Below are 20,121 nucleotides of genomic sequence, written 5' to 3' on the forward strand. Positions count from 1 at the left end.
AGGCAGAGGTATGAGGGAGAGTCCTCTAGGGCTGCTACTGAAGCTCTGGGAAGCAACAATTGAATAGGACCTTTTCTGATCAGATCAGGGCCTTCTAGAAGCTACGCTGGGAAACACAATCACAGCCAACATGTAGCGAGTGCTGACTGTGTGCCAAGACATTCCCAGTGCTTTATGTAGATTAATCATATGATGTAAGCACTCACTGAGGGAACTGAGGCACAGAGAAGTTAAGCCCCTTGCCAAAGGTCACACAGCTAATAAATGCAAACTTGGGCTCTGAAGCAGGCAATCTGGCTTCTAGTTACCAGAGCTGCTGCTATGGGCTTGGGTTTGCTGGAGGAGTGAATCTGGCTAATCATGTGCTGGTAATCATTAATAACTGTCTCTTCATGATTTTTTTTTTTAAAAAAAGTCCTGATTTGTAGTGTTCGCTGATTTCCAAGCTGTACATACTCCCACAATGGCCAGTTTCGGGCTACTACCATGACTCACTAAACACGGGGTTGGGAAGAGATGCCTGGAATTGGCTCTCATGAGCTGGTGTGAGCTGGCTCGAGCACACCACTGAATCTGGCCATAACTGTGCACGGGTGTACACACATGTGTACTTCCCCTGTGCTGCCTCCCCGCCTCCTCCATCAGAGGCAGAACTACAGTGCCCTCCCACACTCTCAGGTACACGGCACACCGGTGCACACACATACCTGCATACCAAGCATATTCACAAACATATAGTTATTCATGAGAGAGTCATCAGTTCCCTGCTATGTGCCAGGATCTGGGTTGGGGCTGGAAGTGCAGTGGTGAACGTGACAAGATCTCTGATCTCAGGGAGCTGGCCATCTCTTAGAGGGAGAGGAGAGGTCATCCAAGAATCCCTCAAACCAGCATTCAATTAGAGATCATGAACTCTGTGAAAGAGGGTCCAGGCTATCAGACCCTAAAGAAAGGGGTGTGATTTACTCAGGGAAGTCACAGAGGGCTTCCTGGAGGAGGTAATGTTTGATCAAGATCAGCCAGATGAGTGGGCTGCAACAAAAGAAGGGTATGGGGGGAGTTCCTGTTGTGGCGCAGCTTTAATGAACCCGACCAGTCTCCATGAGAACAAGGGTTGATCTCTGGCCTCACTCAGTGGGTCAAGGATCCAGTGTTGCTGTGAACTGTGCTGTAGGTCGCTGATGTGGCTCAGATCCTGCATTCCTATGGCTGTGGTGTAGGCTGGCAGGTGTAGCTCCAATTAGATCCCTAGCCTGGGAACTTCCATATGTTGCAAGTGTGGCCCTAAAAAGAAAAAAAAAAAGGGGTGGGGGCATCGGGGGAGAGAACAACCACGCGGTAGGGGTGCTGAGGCTGAACAAGGATGAACAGGTCCTGGTGGCAGCACTGCAGAAGCGGGGGTTGAGGGCAGAGCGGCTCCAGATAAGGCAAACACACCACGCCTCATAGACTAGGGAGAAAACCTGACCTTTAAAGAGCCAATACTCCAACATGTGTGTGCAGGGGCATAAACTCGTTAACTTGTTACTGCAGGGCTGGGGTGGGAGAGCCAGATCCATGTCATACCTGTATTTCAAATATATGCTGCTATTCCTTGGCTTAATTACAAGCGGTCATAAAGCGGGAATGCGATTCCATCACGAGTCGAATGCATGGGGGTCACAAACCAAAGAGTCACCGAGACGCTAAGACTCAGTGGGTTTAATCAAGGGAGGCCGCCTGCAGGCAGATGCGGGGCCTCCCACCAGCCTTCCGCCCCTCCCCCACTCTTCTCCCTGCACCTCTCCCTGTGACCCCTCTCTTCTCTGCTCCCCCAGACTCTGGTTGGGGAGGCTGGCGGTGATCTCATCGACTATCCGCTGGGGCGGCCGGCCATGTCTCCCCGGCAGAAGATGCCAGAGTTGCCCCCCATGGGCGACAACACCAACTCCCAGCTGGCCATTTCTGCCAACTTCCTGGGCTCAGTGCTGACCCTCCTGCAGAAGCAAGGGGCTCTGGATATCGACATCACTGACGGCATGGTGAGTCTCAGCCCTGGGGTGCGGGGTTGAGGCGGGGTACTGGCAGCCTCTGTAGTCCCCAGGGCTCTGGGGAAATGGCTTTAAAGCGAAAACTGTGGGAGTTCCCGTTGTGGCTCAGCGGTAATGAACCCAAGTAGTATCCATGAGGTTGCGGGTTCGATCCCTGGACTCCCTCAGTGGGTTAAGAATCCGATGTTGCTGTGAGTTGTCGTGTAGGTCACAGATGTGGCTCAGATCCAGGGTTGCTGTGGCTGTGGTGTAGGCTGGCAGCTGTAGCTCCAAGTGGACCCCTAGCCTGGGAACCTCCGTATTGCTGTGGGTGTGACCCTAAAACAACAAACAAACAACAAAACCACGGAAAACTGTGGACCATCCACCCCTGGACTCATGTGTATCAGTTATGTCTGCGTTACCAACGTGGGGTGACTGGGAGGGTTTTCAGTGATTCACAGATGCAACATGAAACAGCATCAAAAATCCCTCCCTATTCAATTTTATGCAGTTTTATTCCAGTCAATTTTTAAAAGCATAATATAAATCTACATATCTGTGTCTCAATATAAATGTTTAGAATCCTTTTACTTGGTAAACATTGATACTACTTAACTAAAAGATATTTAAGAATAAAACACCATCCTTAGGCATGTTCCAAAGTCATTTTCTCTCCAAATCTTTTCTTTCACCAGTTAATATTTTGCCATATATGCTTCATATCTACCCATCCATCTGCCCACCCACCTTCCCACTTGTCTGTCCATCCATCCATCCATCCATCCATCCATCCATCCATCCATCTGTCTCTCTGCTGTCCACCCATCTATCGTTGGACAACTTGAGTTTTTTGAGACATCATGACAGTTTCCTCCATCAGCTTCCGTGTGCGTCTCCTAAGAACAAGACGTTCTTCCCTTAAAAATCACATACGTGGGGAGTTCCCGTCATGGCGCAGTGGTTAACGAATCCGACTAGGAACCATGAGGTTGCGGGTTCGGTCCCTGCCCTTGCTCAGTGGGTTAACGATCCGGTGTTGCCGTGAGCTGTGGTGTAGGTTGCAGACACGGCTCGGATCCTGCGTTGCTGTGGCTCTGGCGTAGGCCAGAGGCTACAGCTCCGATTCGACCCCTAGCATGGGAACCTCCATATGCCTCGGGAGCGGCCCAAAAAATAGCAAAAAAGCCAAAAAAAAAAAAAATCACATACGTTATGTCAACCTTGATTCTATCAAGAGGAAAGTCTCCATTTGGCGCCAGTCTATGGTAACTCTCTCTCTTAAGTTTTTAGGTATCCTCTTTTAACTCAGAACAGAACTCACCCCTAAAGTCCCCCCCCTCAGATGACGGTACCCATGCAGAATGTAATGTCACCGTTTTGTCTTCATTGCATTTAATTTTACAGCTTCCATCTCCTCTGTCAAGTGGTACTGGCTTTCCATTTTTTTGGTATTTGATACTTTAAAAAGTAACTCAGTTTTAAAGGAGTGCCCATTGTGGCTCAGTGGGTTAAGGACCCAACATAGTGGCCGTGAGGATGAGGGTTTGATTCCTGGCTTCGCTCAGTGGGTTAAGCATTCAGCATTGCCGCAAGCTACAGCGTAGGTCACAGGCACAACTCAGATCTGGCATTGCTGTGGCTGTGGTGTAGGCTGGCAGCTGTAGCTCTGATTCGACCCCTAGCCTGGGAACTTCCATATGCTACACCTACAGCTATTCAAAAAAAAAAAAAAAAAAAAAAAAGGTAAGTCATTTAAAGAAGCTATTTAGGAAATAATAAATAATAGTACAGGTAGTTCAGGGATATGGCAGAACCATGCACGTAGTGGACACTGGGGTTACTCACACAGACAAGCTGATGCTTAAGCTGTTTTAATAAAGAATCACATTTCTAGAGGAGGAAGATTCAGGTCTTGCCTCCTGCTCTGAAAAGTCCTGTGTGTGATAAGCTTCCACTAAATGGCTACCGAGGTCTGCATGGCAGCTGCTCTTTGACAGGCAGGGCCTCCCAAGTGGTCTTTAAGGGGGAGGCGATGGCCCCACTGTTTTTGTTTAAGGGCCACACCCACAGAATATGGAGGTTCCCAAGTTAGGGGTCTAATCGGAGCAACAGCTACTGGCCTATACACCACAGCCACAGAAACATGGGATTTGAGCCGCATCTGCAACCTACACCACAGCTCACGGCAACGCTGGATCCTTAACCCACTGAACAAGGCCAGGGATCGAACCCGAAACCTCATGGTTCCTAGTTGGATTCATTTCCGCTGTGCCATGATAGGAACTCCAGGAGTTTAACCACTGTGTTAGCAACTCCTGTCTGTCCCTAAAGCCTCAGGGACTCACATAACCCTTCTTCTTTTCCTGCAGTTTGAAGAGCTTCCTCCACTCACCACGTCCACGCTGGGAGCCCTGATTCCCAAGGTACAGAAGCCTGGTGCATCCCCATGTCTTTGGCTTCATGCTCCCTCTTGCTGTCCCCGGAGCTGGGTGGGAAAGGAAGACACTCAGCTTCAGGGTGGGGTGCTCCCCCAACCCCACATTGGGGCTGCAGTGAAAAAGCCTTGGAGGCCAGACCCCTAGGAGGTGGGAAGCATAGATGGTTGAGGTGGCAGGAACCTGAGCTTTCGCAGTGGCCTGGCCTGCACAGGTCTAATCCCAGCTAGGCCACTTCCTGGCTGCGTGTCTTTAGGCAAGAGTCTTAACATCTCTGAGCCTTAGTTTCCTCATCTGTTAAAAAAAGCTGCTAATACCTATCATACAGATTCATCCAGGAGAGCAAAAGCGATGAATGAGATAATGCATGTAAAGATGCTGACCCGGCACATGAGGGTGTGTGGAGGCCTAGAGGGAAAGAGCCAGGTCTTTGGAGCAGACAGACATGAATCTGAATTCCAACTCAGCATGTTCCCTTTGGGAAATGACGTGTCTCTGAGCCTCAGTTTTCTCATCTGGAAAATGGGCTACATGCCCACCTCAGGATGGCTATGGACCTAGGATTTGAACCTAGGCCTAGAGTAAGCATTTGATAAATCTTGACCATGACTGTTCTTGTTAATAACAACAAATTATTTTATTTTATTTTTTAACATTATTTAAAAAAAAAAAAAAAGAACACAAATGAAATCTTGTTGGATTACCCGCCACACCCAGTTGGAACAAAAGCCTCTCTCATCCCAGTTCTCACCCCAGCTCTGGTCCCAGGCCTGCTACCCTGCACCTGGAAGCAAGGAGATTCTTACAACTGCAAAGCATTGCTGTAATTTCTAGCCATTTTAGACATTTAAAAAATCTCCTTTCCGCCTGTCCTGCCTGGTCCTGGGTGGAATTCAACAGAGGCAGGGAAGGAGACCAAACTCAAGAAATGGTCACTATCGCCCTCGTGTGGTTGAAATCTGAATGGCAGGGCACCATTGCTAATGTCAGCCACAGTGGCTCTCCAGGAGGCAGGTGGACCCTTCAATCGACAGGACCTTTTAGGTATTGGATCACTTCTCATGTGTACTGCACATTATGGTTCATAAAAGTTTAAAAAAATTCATTCTTTCATTTGATGCTAATCATCCCTCCATCCATGGAGCCAGAAGGGATGAGCAACCCAGTTTACAGATGGGGAAATAGGCTCAGAGCAGCCACATGATATGGCAACAGCACAGCTGAGCTAGAGCAGGGTTTGGGGCCTTCATATGGGGCTTGTTCTTCAGCAGAGAGGATTCAGGCTAGACAAAGAGGAATGTCTCCTGGAGACCCAGACTGGGGCAGAGTCACCAGGTGAGGCTTGACCCTACAGCTGGAATGGTCATCCAGGGTCTCCTGGCTGCTATGGTAAGAGTTCAAGGTGACTTCTCAGGGTCCCTGTGAAGGCAGTATTGCTAATTCTCAGAGATTCTGCAGATTGGAGTGGAGGTGGTTGGTAAACCAGGTCCCTTTGGGGAAGTGTTCAGAAAATCCTTTTGTGACAAGCCAATGCACCAAATCTTTGACTGGTTGAAAGCCACTCTGCCAAAAGGCAAGTCCACTGAGTGCCCAGTTGGATGAATAAATAGATTTGCTGTTAGACCAAGAGCTTATCCAAAAGAATTTTGCTTTGTGTTCAAGAAAATGAATAGAATCTTCTTGGGAGCAGGACCCACCCTGCTGTCCTGCCCATGCACAGCACTGCCTAAAAGTTACATTTAAATTGGTTTCTTTTTAAAGTAACTTTGTGGTTTTCCCCATATATTTATGCTCATTTCATATATTTGAGAAAAAGTGTTCCTTAACGTAGACTTTTTGATAAATCAGTTATTTAGCAAATATGGGAAGCTGGTTATTTGATGCATTGTCCCTTTAGCGAATTAACTTTGGGGGAATTAGTTTGCAGCAAATGGGTTCAGATCCCTCCTGCTGTGGGTCTCTGGAGACCCCAGCAAATCCAGGTGGGTGGGGCAGGCTGTACCTTGCTCTGGGATGTCACTGCGAGACACTCCAAATTGTGGACTTTCTCATTCCGGTGGGGAATCCAGAATCAGTGGGAGGGGAGAGAGGTCCTAGGCTTCTGAGTCACGCAGACCTGGCCTCAACTCTCCTGTTGGCCTTGGAAAATGTGCTCGATGTTTCCCTCTGAGCCTCAGTTTCCTCATCTGTAACATGGAAAAAATACCCTATGGCATTGTGATGTGTCAATGAAGTCATGAATGTCCAGCACCAGGCCCAGTGCCCCGCCACCCACCCACCGCATGATCCCACTAAGTACCAGGTTTTGAGCATTTCTACCTGTCAGGCATGGGGTCTGAAGCTTTGCTGGCCTGATCACGTAGAAGTCTCACGGTAACTCAGTGTGAGCAGCCAGGAGAAGGCAGCCCTCTGGCCAAACGCCACAGTGGGTGGAGGCTTGACACCTGGTTTGTAGGACTCAGCAATGTTCTTGAGTCTGATGGTATCCAGGGTGGGACCCCACGCTATGTGCTTAGAGGTTGGCTGATGACACTCTGAGCACACCTCTCCCCTCCCCACCAAGGGCCCCCCTCACCCCAGCCCGGTGTCCACCCACAGGTATTCCAGCAGTATCCCGAGTCCCGCCCCCTCACCATTAGGATCCAGGTGCCCAACCCACCTACAGTGACACTGCAGAAGGACCAGGCGCTGGTGAAGGTGTTTGCCACCTCTGAGATCATGGTCTCCCAGCCCAATGACGTCGAGACCACCATCTGCCTCATCGACGTGGTGAGTGGGAGCGGGTAGCTGCCTGGTCTCCAGGAGTCTCCTTCCAACCCCCACGGTCCCCACCACAGTGACTACAAGCCCAGTTTGGGGGCCAGATGATCTGATTCAAATCCAGGCTTTAAGCACTTCTAGCTGTGTGACCTTGGGTGAGTCATGCCCCTCTCTGGGCTTGATTTTCTCCTGTACCATCATGGGGGTGGCAGCAGGGCATCGGTGAGATGCTCAGAGAAGCACCTGATGTACTTGGAAGGCTCCAGAAATGTTGGCTGCTATTATTCTCACAGGTCGTGTATCAAATTAGTCCTTGGTCATTCATTCAGCAGTATTTATTGAGCACCCATTAGGTGTTATGTTTTCTACTAGAGGCTGGAGAAAGGGGAAAGAAGACAGATGGTTCTGGCTTTCTTGTTCCTGGTACCTAGTAGGGGAAAGATATAAACACAACAATTTCCACACTTATTTCATGGAGGGAGATCCTCTTAAAATCACGTTACTTCTCTGATCAAAAGGCTTTTTTTCAAGCCTGAAACAAAAGCTACTCCCCTAACAATGGTCCACAGAGTCCTTCCAGAGCATTTCCCAGCCACCTTTCAGCTCCTTGGTGTTCTCCCAACATGCCAGGCACAACCCCCACTCCCCTAGCCCCCCGGCTTTGCACGTGTTGTTCCCTCTGCCTGGAATACTCTTCCCCCAGACATCTGCGTGGCCCACTCCCTCCCTTCCATCAGGTCTCTGCTCAGAGGTCACCTCCTCAGAGATGCCTTCCCAGACCACCTGTCTCAAACACCCCCCCCGCCCCCGTCTGCCTCCCAGGCTTTATTCTGCTCATAACCTCTACAGGACATGATCAAATGCATGTGTTTGTTAGTTTGTTACTGGGCAGAGACACAAGCTGGCTTATCCACTGTAAGGAGCCTGGCACGGGACCCAGCACCTAGTAGGTGCTCAGTAAATATTTGCGGGAGGAATGTGTTAAGTTGGATTGAGTGCCGTTTCCCGCTCCACTATGGATGCTTCAGGCTGAGAGGCTTAGGTTCTGTCGCATCTGCTGTGTCTTCACGGTCCCTCCTCTCTGGGCTGGAGACCACGTGAGCCACCTCTAGTCTGGGGGGTGGGTGTTCTGGACTGGAGCCAGGGCAGACTCCACTCCAGGGGTAGTCAGATGAGAGGTAAAAGGCCGATGCTCACCCAGGAATGGGGATGGCGGCCCCTGATCCAGGCCCTTGTGGATTAGTCCTTACTGGGCGGAGATTTTTTCCATCAATTAGTCCAAACGTTTGCTCCAACTCAGAACCCTGCTGTGACCCCTACTGCCCCCAGGATCAGCCCTGACACCTCTCGCCCTCAATTGCCAGCCTGGTCTGGCCCCACCCCCACGCCAGTCTCCGGAAGTCCTCTCACTCCTCGCTCTCTGCCTTCTCTGGCCCCTCCGCTAATCTCTTTCCTGCCTCAGCACTTTTGCACACGCCCTTCCTACTGCCTGGTCACTCTCACGTCCTCTTTCCCACTTGGCCAACTCCTCCATATCCTTCAGACCTCAGTGCACACGCCGTTTCCCCAGGATGGTTTCCAGAGCCTGTGTAGGTCCCTACCATGAGCATCCTCCGCCCCTGCTTCTTCTCCGTCACCCCAATTATTGTTAACTAATAACATCACCTGAATGTGTTTGGGGCTTCTTTTTTTCCATAAGAACTATTTGCTTTATTTTACTGGGAGGGGGGCAGGAAGGGCAAGGAGGCAAAGACGGACCTCCCTACAACGAGGCTTCCGAATCGGAAAGTGTGGACCTTTTATACCCCGGTACTGAGATGGGGCGGGGCAGTTATGATTGACAGTGCTGATGACCAATCCCATCTGCAATGGCTGGTCTGAAGCCGGCTTTTGGGCTGCAGGCCACGCCCATGCCCTCTGAGCCCGCTCAGAGAAACTTGGAAGAACACCCCCCCGACCTTCTTGGCTTCCTGTGACAACTGTCTTTCTGAGGACTGTCCCAGCCCTTGCTGTGACTCACTTGGGCACAGCAGTTAAGGAAGGCAATTTATGATTCCCAGCTCCTTCCCTGCGGAAGTGGGGAAAATCCATTACACGGTGAGGGTTACTGGGGGCCGCACCGTGAGCCTCGAGCAAGCCAAGGCCAGGGTGTGACGCCACGGCCAGTGTGGACGCCACTCCATTCACCTTCTCTTTCCTCCAGGACACAGAACTCTTGGCCATGTTTTCCGTGGTGAATGATAAGCTCATGATCGACGCCAAGCTGGACAAGTAAGCGAGTCTGTCTGCTGCCTCTGGCTCCCGCTCCTCAGAAAGGCCTCTTAGGTGCCACTGTGACTGGTGCCACCTCACTGAGGGACCAGGGAGGGCATGGCTGTCGAGGTGCATCTGGGGGGCTGCACAGGGGAAAATGGGCGGTGACTGCAAGACTCCCAGCACCAGCTGGGCAGGATGGGTGGAGCTGTGAGCTTCAGGGAAGGACCTACCGCGACAAAACATGGGCAGTTATGATGCTGCAGTGGCTGTGTGCCAGGCTCTGCCCTGGGTACCTCCATGTCTTATCCACTTTAGCCCTGTGGAGTCGGGGCTATACTCCCCTTTTAAAGAGGAGAAAACTAGAGCTCAGAGAGGTGGGTTTACTTACTCAAGGCCACAATGTGAGAACAGAGAGGGGCTGTGAGCCAACTCTGATCTGTCTGACCTGAAGCTGCATTGAATAGTTATAAGCACAGGCCATGGAGCCATGCAGTATGGATTCACATCCGAATGTGACCACCGACTGGCTGTGTGATGTAAGCCAAGTGATGTCCTGGCTCTGAAACTCCGTTTTCTCATCTGAAAATGGGTATCACTGTCTTTACCACATAGGAGAGTATTACTGCATAATAACAGAACTATTATTTAGTGGATGTGGTCTAAATGCCAGGCTTTCAGCTAAACCTTCCATGTGGCTTAATTCACTTAATTCTTGGCAATGACCCATGTCTGTGATTCTTCCCACTTCCAGAGAAATGAGTTTGTATGCAAATCTGTCAGCACATCCCTAGTGCTTTGTAAGGTACCTTGTGATATGATGCTAATCAGAGCCATTCAGGAGTTTCTAAGGTCTGAGACTGAGGCCTGGGTGGGAAGCAGTGTCCAGCCAGGTGAAGAGCTGGGAGTGGGCAAACTTCCAGGCTCAGGAAAGAGCTTGTGGATGGAGCAGTCAAGGGGAAAAGAGGATGAGAGTGGGAATCAGGAAGGAATCCAAAGCCGGATCCTCTCCCCTGAGAAGAGGCTTCACTGTTGCTCTCTTGCTGGACGCCAATCCCTCCATCATGTCTCTGCCCTGTGAGCGGGTCTGGTTCAGCCTCTCTTGGGTAGAACTGTTTGCAGGTAAGGTTCAGATGCAGTGAGACTAAAGCCCTCTCAGTGCAGAGCAAGACCTTGAACCCAGGCCTCCGGCCTCCCCACTTAGAATAGCACAGCAGCTGTGAATAGCGAGGCCAGGGCTTCCCCTCCCCAGCTCCATGGCCCTGCCCAGTTCCCCGGGAGCCTCCAGTTCCTCTCCCATGGGGCTGCTGGTGGAGCAAGCGAGGCAGCGGCGATTGCTCAGGCGTGAGTGGGAATCACTATGTACCAGGCGTGACTCTAAGGGCCCTGCTTGAATGATCTCATTAATCCCTGCAGCCACCCACTCTGCAGAGGAGGAAACTGAGGCTAAGGGAGGTCATGTATTTGCCAAGGACGCACAGCTGTGATGTGAGCCTTATGTGTGTGGCACAAGTTCTGGTACATAGTGGAGGCCAGTCTTATTCCTGTGAATCCCTCAGATGGAGAGAGGCCTCCGTGAGGAAGTTGGTGGACGGGCTTCTGATAATTGATTGAAATGTGAGCCCCTTAGGATTCTCAGGCAATTCCTGCTTCTAATAAGCGGTTTCTGTATCCGCAGGACCAGCCTCAACCTCAGAACCTCAAATGTGGGCAATTTTGACGTAAGTACCAAGCTCAGGCCCCAGAGTGAGACCTGGGAATGGCACCCATGCGAGGCTGGTGGGGGGCCTGGGGTGTCCATGAATTCCAAAGCCTTGATTGGCACCAGTGCCGTCAGGCCTCATTTTATAGGTGGACAAACTGAGGCCTACAAAGTGAGTGGGGGGCAGTAGCCCAGGCTCCCAGCTCCTCCTCCGCCTATGGTGTCCCATTTCAACTGACTGCCCTCAGGGAGATCACTTGGCCCAAATTCCTCCACCCCAGGGTGGGGGGCAATGGGGGCAGCCATGTCCTTTGGGGCCCCCTCCCTCCCTGGATCAGGGGGCTCAGCTTTGTCAGTGACTCTTGGCAACACCGACCCCCTCTGAGCCGCTGTCCTCATTTGTAAAGCAAACAGGTTTAGATTTATGTCCGACCCCCCTTTGACCCCCACATTCTGGAATTCTGCTTTTCTAAGGATCTGTGAATCTGAGATGCTCCTACTCTAGAATTTGGTCCTGTTACATCTCTTTTGTTCATTCTCAAGTCCCCTACCCCACCTAAAGCGTCACAAATGCCATTTTCTTTCATAAATTGATCATGAAATAGATGCTTGCTTTCTGGGACAAGCTTGGGTCAGATTCCCACTTGTGCAGAGACAGGCAAACCCACTGTGTTGCTCGTTTGGAGGCTTTTCTCACCGAAAAAAGCCCTGGCATTGGTGTGATGAGCTTCATTGTATAAATGGAGAGACTGGCGTCCAGAGAAGGGCAGTGGAAAAAGATGCCAATAGTTAATGTGAAATTAGTGAATATTTATGGAACAACAGGGATTGGCACCAGGCACTAAATGAGGCTTTTAGTATTTTTTGTAGCAAACTTTTCTCATTTCATCCTCAAAACAAACTTACGATTGGGTACAATTTTTAGCTCACTTCCCAAAGAAGAAACTCAAACACAGAGAAGTTAAGGGACTTGCCTAAGGTCACAGAGCCAGTAAGAAGCAGTGCTGGGATCTAAGGTCCAAGGTCTTGTCACCGTAGTGCCACGTGGCACTGCACCACGGCAGGTATTTGACACAGAGGAACTTAAGTTGGGTTTTGACACGCACCCTATGAAGTAAGAATTACCTAGTCCCATTTGCAGATGTAGAAACCAAGGTTTACAGAAGAGAGATTATATATGAAAAGACTCAAGGCCAAGCATTTTACATGATCCTCTCACCATCATGCAAGCGAAGCTTGCTGGCCCATTTCAGAGCCAAGGAAACTGAGGGTCAGAGAGGTGAAGGAACCTGCCCAAAGGCCCATGGAGGCTGAGCTGGGGTGGGAACCTGAAGTGCTGGCTACAGAGCCCCAGGGACTTCTGAGCCACCATTGTGGCTTCATCATCATGACCAGGGAGACCTGAGCCTTACCGCGAGCCTCGGACCAATACTTGCCTCCCTCCGGGCCTCAGCCCTCCCATCTGCACAGGGAGCAGGTGGACCAGGTGCACCTTGGGGTTAGTGGCTTGGTGGCTCCAGAATCCCGGGGGCTCTCCAGCTCCCATATTCTCCAGGGGCAGCTGTGCAGCTTCATCTCTGATCACAGGTCAGGGCCTCAAGGATCCCTTCGGATCTGAGCCAACCACTGCCTTTTCATCCTTCCACTGCAGGTCGGCCTCATGGAGGTGCTGGTCGGGAAGATCTTTGACCTGGCGTTCATGCCCGCAATGAATGGTGAGAGCAGGTGTCAGGGCCTCTCTGGGAGCATGTGACTTGAGGACTGGGTGGTTATTGGTTTGTTGAGCCTATTTTTTTTTTTTTTTTATGCCCTCTCCCCCTTCCATGGGATAGGGAATTCCTGGGCCAGGGATCAGATTCAAGTCACAGTTGCAACCTATGCTGCAGCTGCGGCAGCATCAGATACTTTAACCCATCATGCTGGGCCAGGGATCAAACCTGTATCCTGGAGCTGCAGAAATGCCACTGATCACATTATTCCACAGTGGGGACTCCTGTGGGGCATATTTTGTGCATAGCTCTTTTACCTCAATAGTAGTTCCTTTTCTTTCTTTTTTTCTCTTTCTTTCTTTCCCTTCCTTCCTTCCTTCCTTCCTCTTTCTTTCTTTCAGCTGTATCTGTGGCATGTGGAAATTTCCAGGCCAGGGATCAAACCGGTACCACAGCAGATTCAACACTGGATCCTTATCCTGCCGTCACCAGGGAACTCCCATCAATAGTATTCTGAGAACTTCATTCTAAGCTTATTTATTTCAGCCTCTGAATGCAAATGTTACATTTGAAGTCCATGAACATGCAAATGACTTCCATTAACATCCTTATTTTCTGCTTTTGCTATATTTCCTCCCCTTATTTGGCTGATTTTTCTGATTATCTATGCAAACTTCTGATTATAGATGAAAATTATTGTGTACATTTTAGAAAGTCCTGAACAGTTTAGAAAAGAAAACCTCACCTCCCAGAAGCAATTAATCCCAACATCTGGGTATATTTCCTTCTAAACTCTTCTTTCTCTATTTTTTAAAATACAGTCCAAGATATTTCTGGAAATTTTTGTATGTTTCTTTTTAGTTGTGGTAAAATATACATAACATAAAATTTACCTTCTTGACCATTTTTAAATGCACAGTTCAGTATTGTTAAATATATTCATGTGGTTGTCTTCCTAACTTATTTTTAATTGTGTATTTGTTGTTTAATTTGTGTACTTTTAGTTATAAGGGACTATATGCATACATTATTATTATAAAAATTTCAATCAGGGGAGTTCCCTGGTGGCCTAGTCATTAAGGATATGGCATTGTAACTGCTGTGGCACGGGTTTGATCCCTGGCCCTAGGACTTCTGCCTGCTGCAGGTGCAGCCAAAAAAAAAAAGTTAGGGAGTTCCTGTTGTGGCTCAGTGGGTTAAGACCCAACAGAGTGTCCATGAGGGTGCAAGTTCGATCCCTGGCCTTGCCCAGCAGGTTAAGGATCCGGCGTTGCCACAAGCTATGGCATAGTTTGCAGCTGCAGCTTGGATCTGGTGTTGCTGTGGCTGTGGCATAGGCCGGCAGGTGCAGCGCCCCTTCGACCCCTAGTTTGAAAACTTCCATGTGCTGCAAGTGCAGCCTCAAAAAGAAAAAAAAGGAGTTCCCATCATGGCTTAGTGGTAATGAACTTGACTCGTAACCATGAGGATGCAGTTTCAATCCCTGGCCTTGCTCAGTGGGTTAAGGATCTGGCATTGCTGTAGCTGCAGCATAGGTCACAGTTGTGGCTCGAATCTGGCATTGCTCTGGCTGTGGCAGCTGTAGCTCTGATTTGACCCGTGGCCTGGGACCTTCCTGTATACCTCGGGTATGTCCCTTAAAAAAAAAAAGAAAGAAATTCAATCAGTACAGAGAAAGCTAAAGTTGTTCTTACAGTTATCCCAAACCTCTTAACCCAGAATCTGCCCCCTAGGCAGCCACATTGTAGCAGGGTTTACTTGCCTAACTTGATAACTAGAACAGACTGAGTGTGGTGCCTCCTCTCTGCGGCCACTCTTTGAACTATGAAGCCCCTGGAGGCTGGGACACTGGCCCCATCAGTCACCTTGTTATGATTGGAAACTTTGGTCTCCAGCCCTCATGCTGCTGGGCTCCGACCTCTCTCTCCCTGGTTCCACTTCCTGGAAGAGAGGATGAAGCGGGGCGCTATCAGCTCTGCCAGCTGGGTTCATTTGGAGAGCTCTCGATGTCAAGCAGATCCTTACTCTGGGAACTGTCGCCAGAGGAGGCAGAATCGGGTTCACAGAAAAGCACTGGTCACCAAGCTTATGCTCATTCCCTGGCAGGAGAGGATGATGTCAGGGGCTGGGCTGGGCTGACCTGGGAGCCGAGATCTGGAGATTCCCATCCTGGCGTGGCCTCAAAGAGGTGCTTTGAACTTGGCAGCAAGTCCCTTAGTCTCGCTATAGTGCAGTTTACTATTCTCAGAAGTGAGAGACTGGGTTAGATCCATGATTCCCAAAATGGGTTCTGTAGAAAACTAGTCCCACAAGATGCTCTGAGAAAAGATTTCCGTGGCCAAGCAAGTTTGGGAAATACTGAATAGAATCCCTTGGGGTAGATTCACAATGCCCTTAAGTCTCTGAAAGATCCTGCTAGAGGAGTTCCCAGTGTGGTTCAGTGGGTTAAGAACCTGACAAGTAACCATGAGGGTGAGGGTTCGATCTCTGGCCTTGCTCAGTGGGTTGAGGATCTGGCATTGCCGTGAGCTGTGGTGTAGGTCACAGACACGGCTCGGATCCCGCGTTGCTGTGGCTCTGGTGTACGCTGGCAGCTGTAGCTCCAAGTGGACCCCTAGCCTAGGAACCTCCATGTGCTGTGGGTGCAGCCCTAAACATACAAAAAAAAAAGATCCTGCTGGAGTCAGGAAGTCTGTTCAACCTCACTCAATCCTGTTCCCCCCACCTGCCATTTCCTGCCTCCCTTTTTCATCTCCTCTTTTCCTTCTTTCTTTCTAGAACATTAGCCAGCATGTCTGCTTAGGCTCTGACAGTCGAAACCAAGCAGTACTTGGTGGTCACTTGCTGGGGCCCCACCTGCATCCTCCCACACCTTCATTCAACAAACACCTGTCTCCTCCTCCGGGCCCCGCCTGGGGCTGGGCGATGCTGGGGACAGAGTCCTTGCCCAAAGAAACTCATAATCTGGTGGAGGTGACAGCTGCAGAGAAAGGGGATTAATATGCTATGATTTCTCTAATGGGGTTGTTTGGGAAGGGTGGTGGCAGCCCGGAGATGCTTGGCCTGGGGTGGAGGAAGCTTTGTAGAGGTGACATCCCGAGGCTCAGGGAAGCTCAGAATTCAGCGGGCAGGCAAGGGTGAGGGAGTGTGCTGGGGCAGGAGGACCTGCAAGGACCAAAGCCTAGAGGCATCAAAGAAATGGCTCATCTTCTTGAAAATACTGGTGGCTTCTGGAAGACCGTGCCTCTTGGCCGCACTGACTGTGGTTGATTTTTTTTCCCCCCACAGCCGTGCTGGGTTCTGGTGTCCCTCTCCCCAAAATCCTCAACATCGACTTCAGCAATGCAGACATCGACATCTTGGAGGTAAGGGGAGACCTTGCTTTGTTCTGCTTTGCCTGATGCAGCCAGGAGAGGAGGAGGGAGGAGAAAGAGGATGAAGGGCGGGGCCACAGGGGCCTCTTCCTTTAAAGGATGGGGCTGGAGTTCCTGCTGTGGTGTCACCATCACCGGATCTGCATTTGTCTGGTTTGGGATCCAGGATTCCACTTTGCCTTTGGTTGTCACGTCTCCTTAGTGGCCTTCCATCTGTGACAGTTCCTCAGTTTTCCTTGTTTTGATGACCTTGGCATTTCTGATGAGTCTGGCCCTTTTTGTGGGATGTCCCTCGATTTGGACCTGATATTTCCTCGAGATGAGATTGAGGTCCTGTATGTTTGGCAAGAATGCCACCAATGATGCCCCGCCCTTCTCAGCGCACTGTGTTGGGGCACATGATGTCAGCATCTCATTCCTGGCGATATTCGCTTTGACTTTGTGGTTAAGGTGGTTCCTGCCAGACTCCTCTGTTTAAGTTACTATTTTTCTTTTTGTGACTAATAAATATCTCATGGGGAGATACTTCGTGACTCTGCAAACATCCTGTTCCTCATCATACTCTCTCCCCCTAATTTTGGCGTACATGGATGGATGGCCCTTGCCGGCAACAGTTATTACTGGGCTGTTTGCTCAGTGGTGATTTGCCGTTTCTGTAATTCCTTTCACATGTATTAGTTGGAATTCTGCTGTGAAGAAAAGCCATCTCTTCTCTCTCATTTATTTATTTACTCATTATTTATGTCTGTAAGGATACATGGGAATTTATTTTGTTCCATGGATTAAGTCTATTACTTTTATTATTTATTTTGTTGTGACATTTTTAATTATGAAAACTGGATTTGGGAAGCGCATGGAGAGGGGCTCAGGCCTGCTTCTCTTAGTTTGGAAAAGAAGGAGATGAGGGGCAGGGAGGGAAGTGTCTTGCCCATGAGCCCACGTACAGGGCAAGCTAATGACACAGCCAGGGTGATTCTCAGGCCCCAGTTGTCTCCGCTGTGCAGAATTACTGCTGCTGAGAAATGTGACTTGCCTGCTCCGAAGGCAGGCAACTGTCTGCTGAGGCTGCGGCCAGAAACCACCCCACCCACTAACTGGGTTCTCTTTCTGCCTCCCAAGGACCTTCTGGTGCTGAGTACTTGAATGACAGAGGCAGAGATGCTGCTGCAGCCGTGAAAGAAGCCAGAACCATCCCTGGAAAGGCTCAGCCTGTCACAGTGCCCAGCTCCACGTCCCTTCAGCCCCACCTAGGGTCCCTCCCCATCCTTCCACCCCTCTTCTCACCTACCCTGACCATGAGAAAGGACCCAGCCTTTGGCCCTATTGGCAAATAATCCCATCCATGGTCGGACCCCGGCAGGGGGTAGGAGGTCACCTTGAGGACCGAGACCTCTCCGACTCCACGCTGGTACCCACCCTGCGTACGTCTTGCTCTCAATAAAAAAAAATTCCACTTTCCCTGCAGATGGGGTGAGTCTCCTCAAAGGACCCTTGCTCAGGGTCTCAGTGTTTCTTCCAAGCCTTCACTGGGGATCCTGGTAGATGTTGCTAGAGCGCACGAAGGGTAGTTTGGTTCAGTTCATGACAAAAATGCCAGACGTCTCTAAGGACCCTGAGGATGCGCAGGGCGGGGCCTTCATTCAGTCCTCGCTGCCTTCTTCAGCGCCGGCCTTGGTTGATCCCTTGTTTCAGTGCCTCCCCCTTCCCATCGCCCACTCTTCAGCCTCTGGGGAGGGCCAGGACCCAGAAGCAGCAAGTTCAAAGTCATCAGACTACCCGCTGCCAGAGGGACTGCCTTCTAGCCTAACTCCCACGTGCCAAGATAACAAGGGTCTCTTCTCCTTTCTCGGCTTTCAGTTGCCTTCTCCCCTCCCCCTCCTCTCTGTGTTCCCAGCATGTCACTTGCCCAGAAGGGTGGGTGGGTGCCTCTCAGGTCCCAGGGGAGAGAAGAAAGGGCCACAGAAAGATACCCTCCTGCTCCATCCTCCTGAGAGCTGTTTGTTGAGTGCTTGCTCCCTGCTGAGACTTTGGAACTTGATCTCAGCCTCATGGGAGCACCATGAGGTAGGTACTAGGATGGTCCCTACATTTCAGGTGGAGAAACTGAGGCACCGAGAAATTCAGTGATTTGCCCAAGGTCACACAGCTGCAAGGTAACAGAGCTGGGGTTTGAACCTGATGGTTTAGCCACAGGGCGCATGCCCTCTCCACTCACCACCACACTGCCTCTGTTCATAACCTGCAGGGTGCCGATCCCTTGGCTAGATTTGGCCCCAAAGCTGCGCAGTCCCCAAAGCAAAGACAGCATAAAGAGTCAAGCACCAGCACTTCCAGGCTTCTACCAGGAAGAGAGACACATCACTTCCACTCAGACTTCATTGGCCAAAGTGGGTCACATGACCCTGCATTGCTCTCAAGGGGCGGGGAAATGTGATCCTTTCCTAGGCTCGGGAGGAAAGGAAAACCAGGTATGCTGGTGAGCACAGGAAGGTCTTCCACGCTCTTCCTCTTGGGTAAGTGAGGCGGGAGATGTAGATGAGGCTCAGCAAGGCTCTTGTTGCCATAGAGATTCTGCAGAAATGCCAGGCATCTCATGCCTTCAGGTCCAAGCTGGGGAGGTACAGATGCAGCTGCAGCCCACAAAATGAGCAAGGAAGCTCCCAAATTGGTTCTTTATAAGCAAGCCCTTGGTTTCTACGAATAAAGCCCAATGACTATACATCTAGTGAAACCTAGACCCTGGCCATGTGTTGTCTGCTCAGAGCAACTGCTCCCCAGCCACCGCTCCAGGGCTCCTGGAAACCCAGTCTGCTGGTCGGTGAGGGAAACGGCCAAGCTTTTCAATTAAAAGCAGACAGCATTTTATAGAGAGGTTCTTCTGCCACAGGACAGCTTACACATCACCAGTCTCGATTCTGACATCAGGAGGTCATCAAAGAGCGAGACGTTTGGAATGGGTTTCACATTCTATCACTATCACTTGGTTGACTTGATGAGGCCCTTAGCCTTCTGACCCTCAGTTTTCCCACCTGTAAAATGGATGATAATAATAATAATAACTCTCTAAGATGAGGGTAAGGCTGTTTAAATGAGACCATTTTTCTGAGGTGCTCAGCCCCGAGGCTGGCACACAGTAAGCGCTTGCTGTGGTTAGTACTAATTTCTAAAGTGTGAGCCTTTGGGATCCTTTGCCTCAGTTGACCTAGAACAAATAGACTACGAGTTAGTTCTTTAAAGAAGATGGGCTTATTCAGGATCAGCAGAAACTGCAGTTTAGGTTCTGCAACCATGGTGAGCCAACGTGCACGTCCCTGCAGGGCAAGGGAAGGAGAACGCTTTTTTAGAGGGGAAAAGGAAGTTGGAGGGCTATAGAGAAACAGCCCATGGCATTTAGTCGGCTGAGTCTTCTTCCTTACCAGAGAAGAAGAGGAACCTTTCTTACTAGGCTCTGCTCTTGTCCTGGGATGTGAGAGCTCCCCCTTCTGGTCTCCCAACTCTAGTTGCCATTTCTGTTGATGAACTTTTAAACCTCTGATCAGAGCCAAACTGAGAGCTAACCTGAAGACTTGGCATGTTGGTAAGAGTATGCCCAAGGAATCCTTCCCAGAGCAAAGCGGAGGCTGTTTTCCCACATGGCTCCACATCTATGTTTAGAACCACAGATCACATTCAGAGCAGTTTTAACAGAGTTATGTGATCCCAGGTTTTAGCCTTGAGGAGACACAGAAATACTGAAGTCCCTTTTACACAATTAGGATATTTTTTTCCTCTCAGTGATTTTTAAATATTAAGGAGCTAAACTACTGGGTTCTTTTGCAATAGTTTATTGTAACTCAATAGTATATTGGGTTTATTCCTGGCCACATCATTCGTTCA

At 50.0% G+C, this 20,121-nt stretch overlaps 1 protein-coding gene across 1 annotated transcript in view; it reads left to right on the forward strand.

Annotated features, from left to right (window-relative positions):
- BPIFB4 (BPI fold containing family B member 4) overlaps positions 1 to 17,707 on the forward strand; it is a 29,240-nt gene extending 11,533 nt beyond the window's left edge. The window contains exons 9-16 of the mRNA XM_021077979.2: positions 1,818 to 2,021; positions 4,382 to 4,435; positions 7,046 to 7,216; positions 9,411 to 9,478; positions 11,139 to 11,181; positions 12,814 to 12,877; positions 16,160 to 16,236; positions 17,365 to 17,707. Coding sequence (XP_020933638.1) covers positions 1,818 to 2,021; positions 4,382 to 4,435; positions 7,046 to 7,216; positions 9,411 to 9,478; positions 11,139 to 11,181; positions 12,814 to 12,877; positions 16,160 to 16,236; positions 17,365 to 17,388 — 705 coding nt within the window. The 3' untranslated portion in view covers positions 17,389 to 17,707. The remainder of the gene's footprint in view (positions 1 to 1,817; positions 2,022 to 4,381; positions 4,436 to 7,045; positions 7,217 to 9,410; positions 9,479 to 11,138; positions 11,182 to 12,813; positions 12,878 to 16,159; positions 16,237 to 17,364) is intronic.
- Positions 17,708 to 20,121: the final 2,414 nt, after the last annotated feature.

This window comes from Sus scrofa, chromosome 17, assembly GCF_054392235.1.
Source record: "Sus scrofa isolate SSC_HxYL_T2T_F1_AM1 chromosome 17, Sscrofa_HxYL_maternal_Yorkshire_Landrace_v2.0, whole genome shotgun sequence".
NCBI lineage: Eukaryota > Metazoa > Chordata > Mammalia > Artiodactyla > Suidae > Sus > Sus scrofa.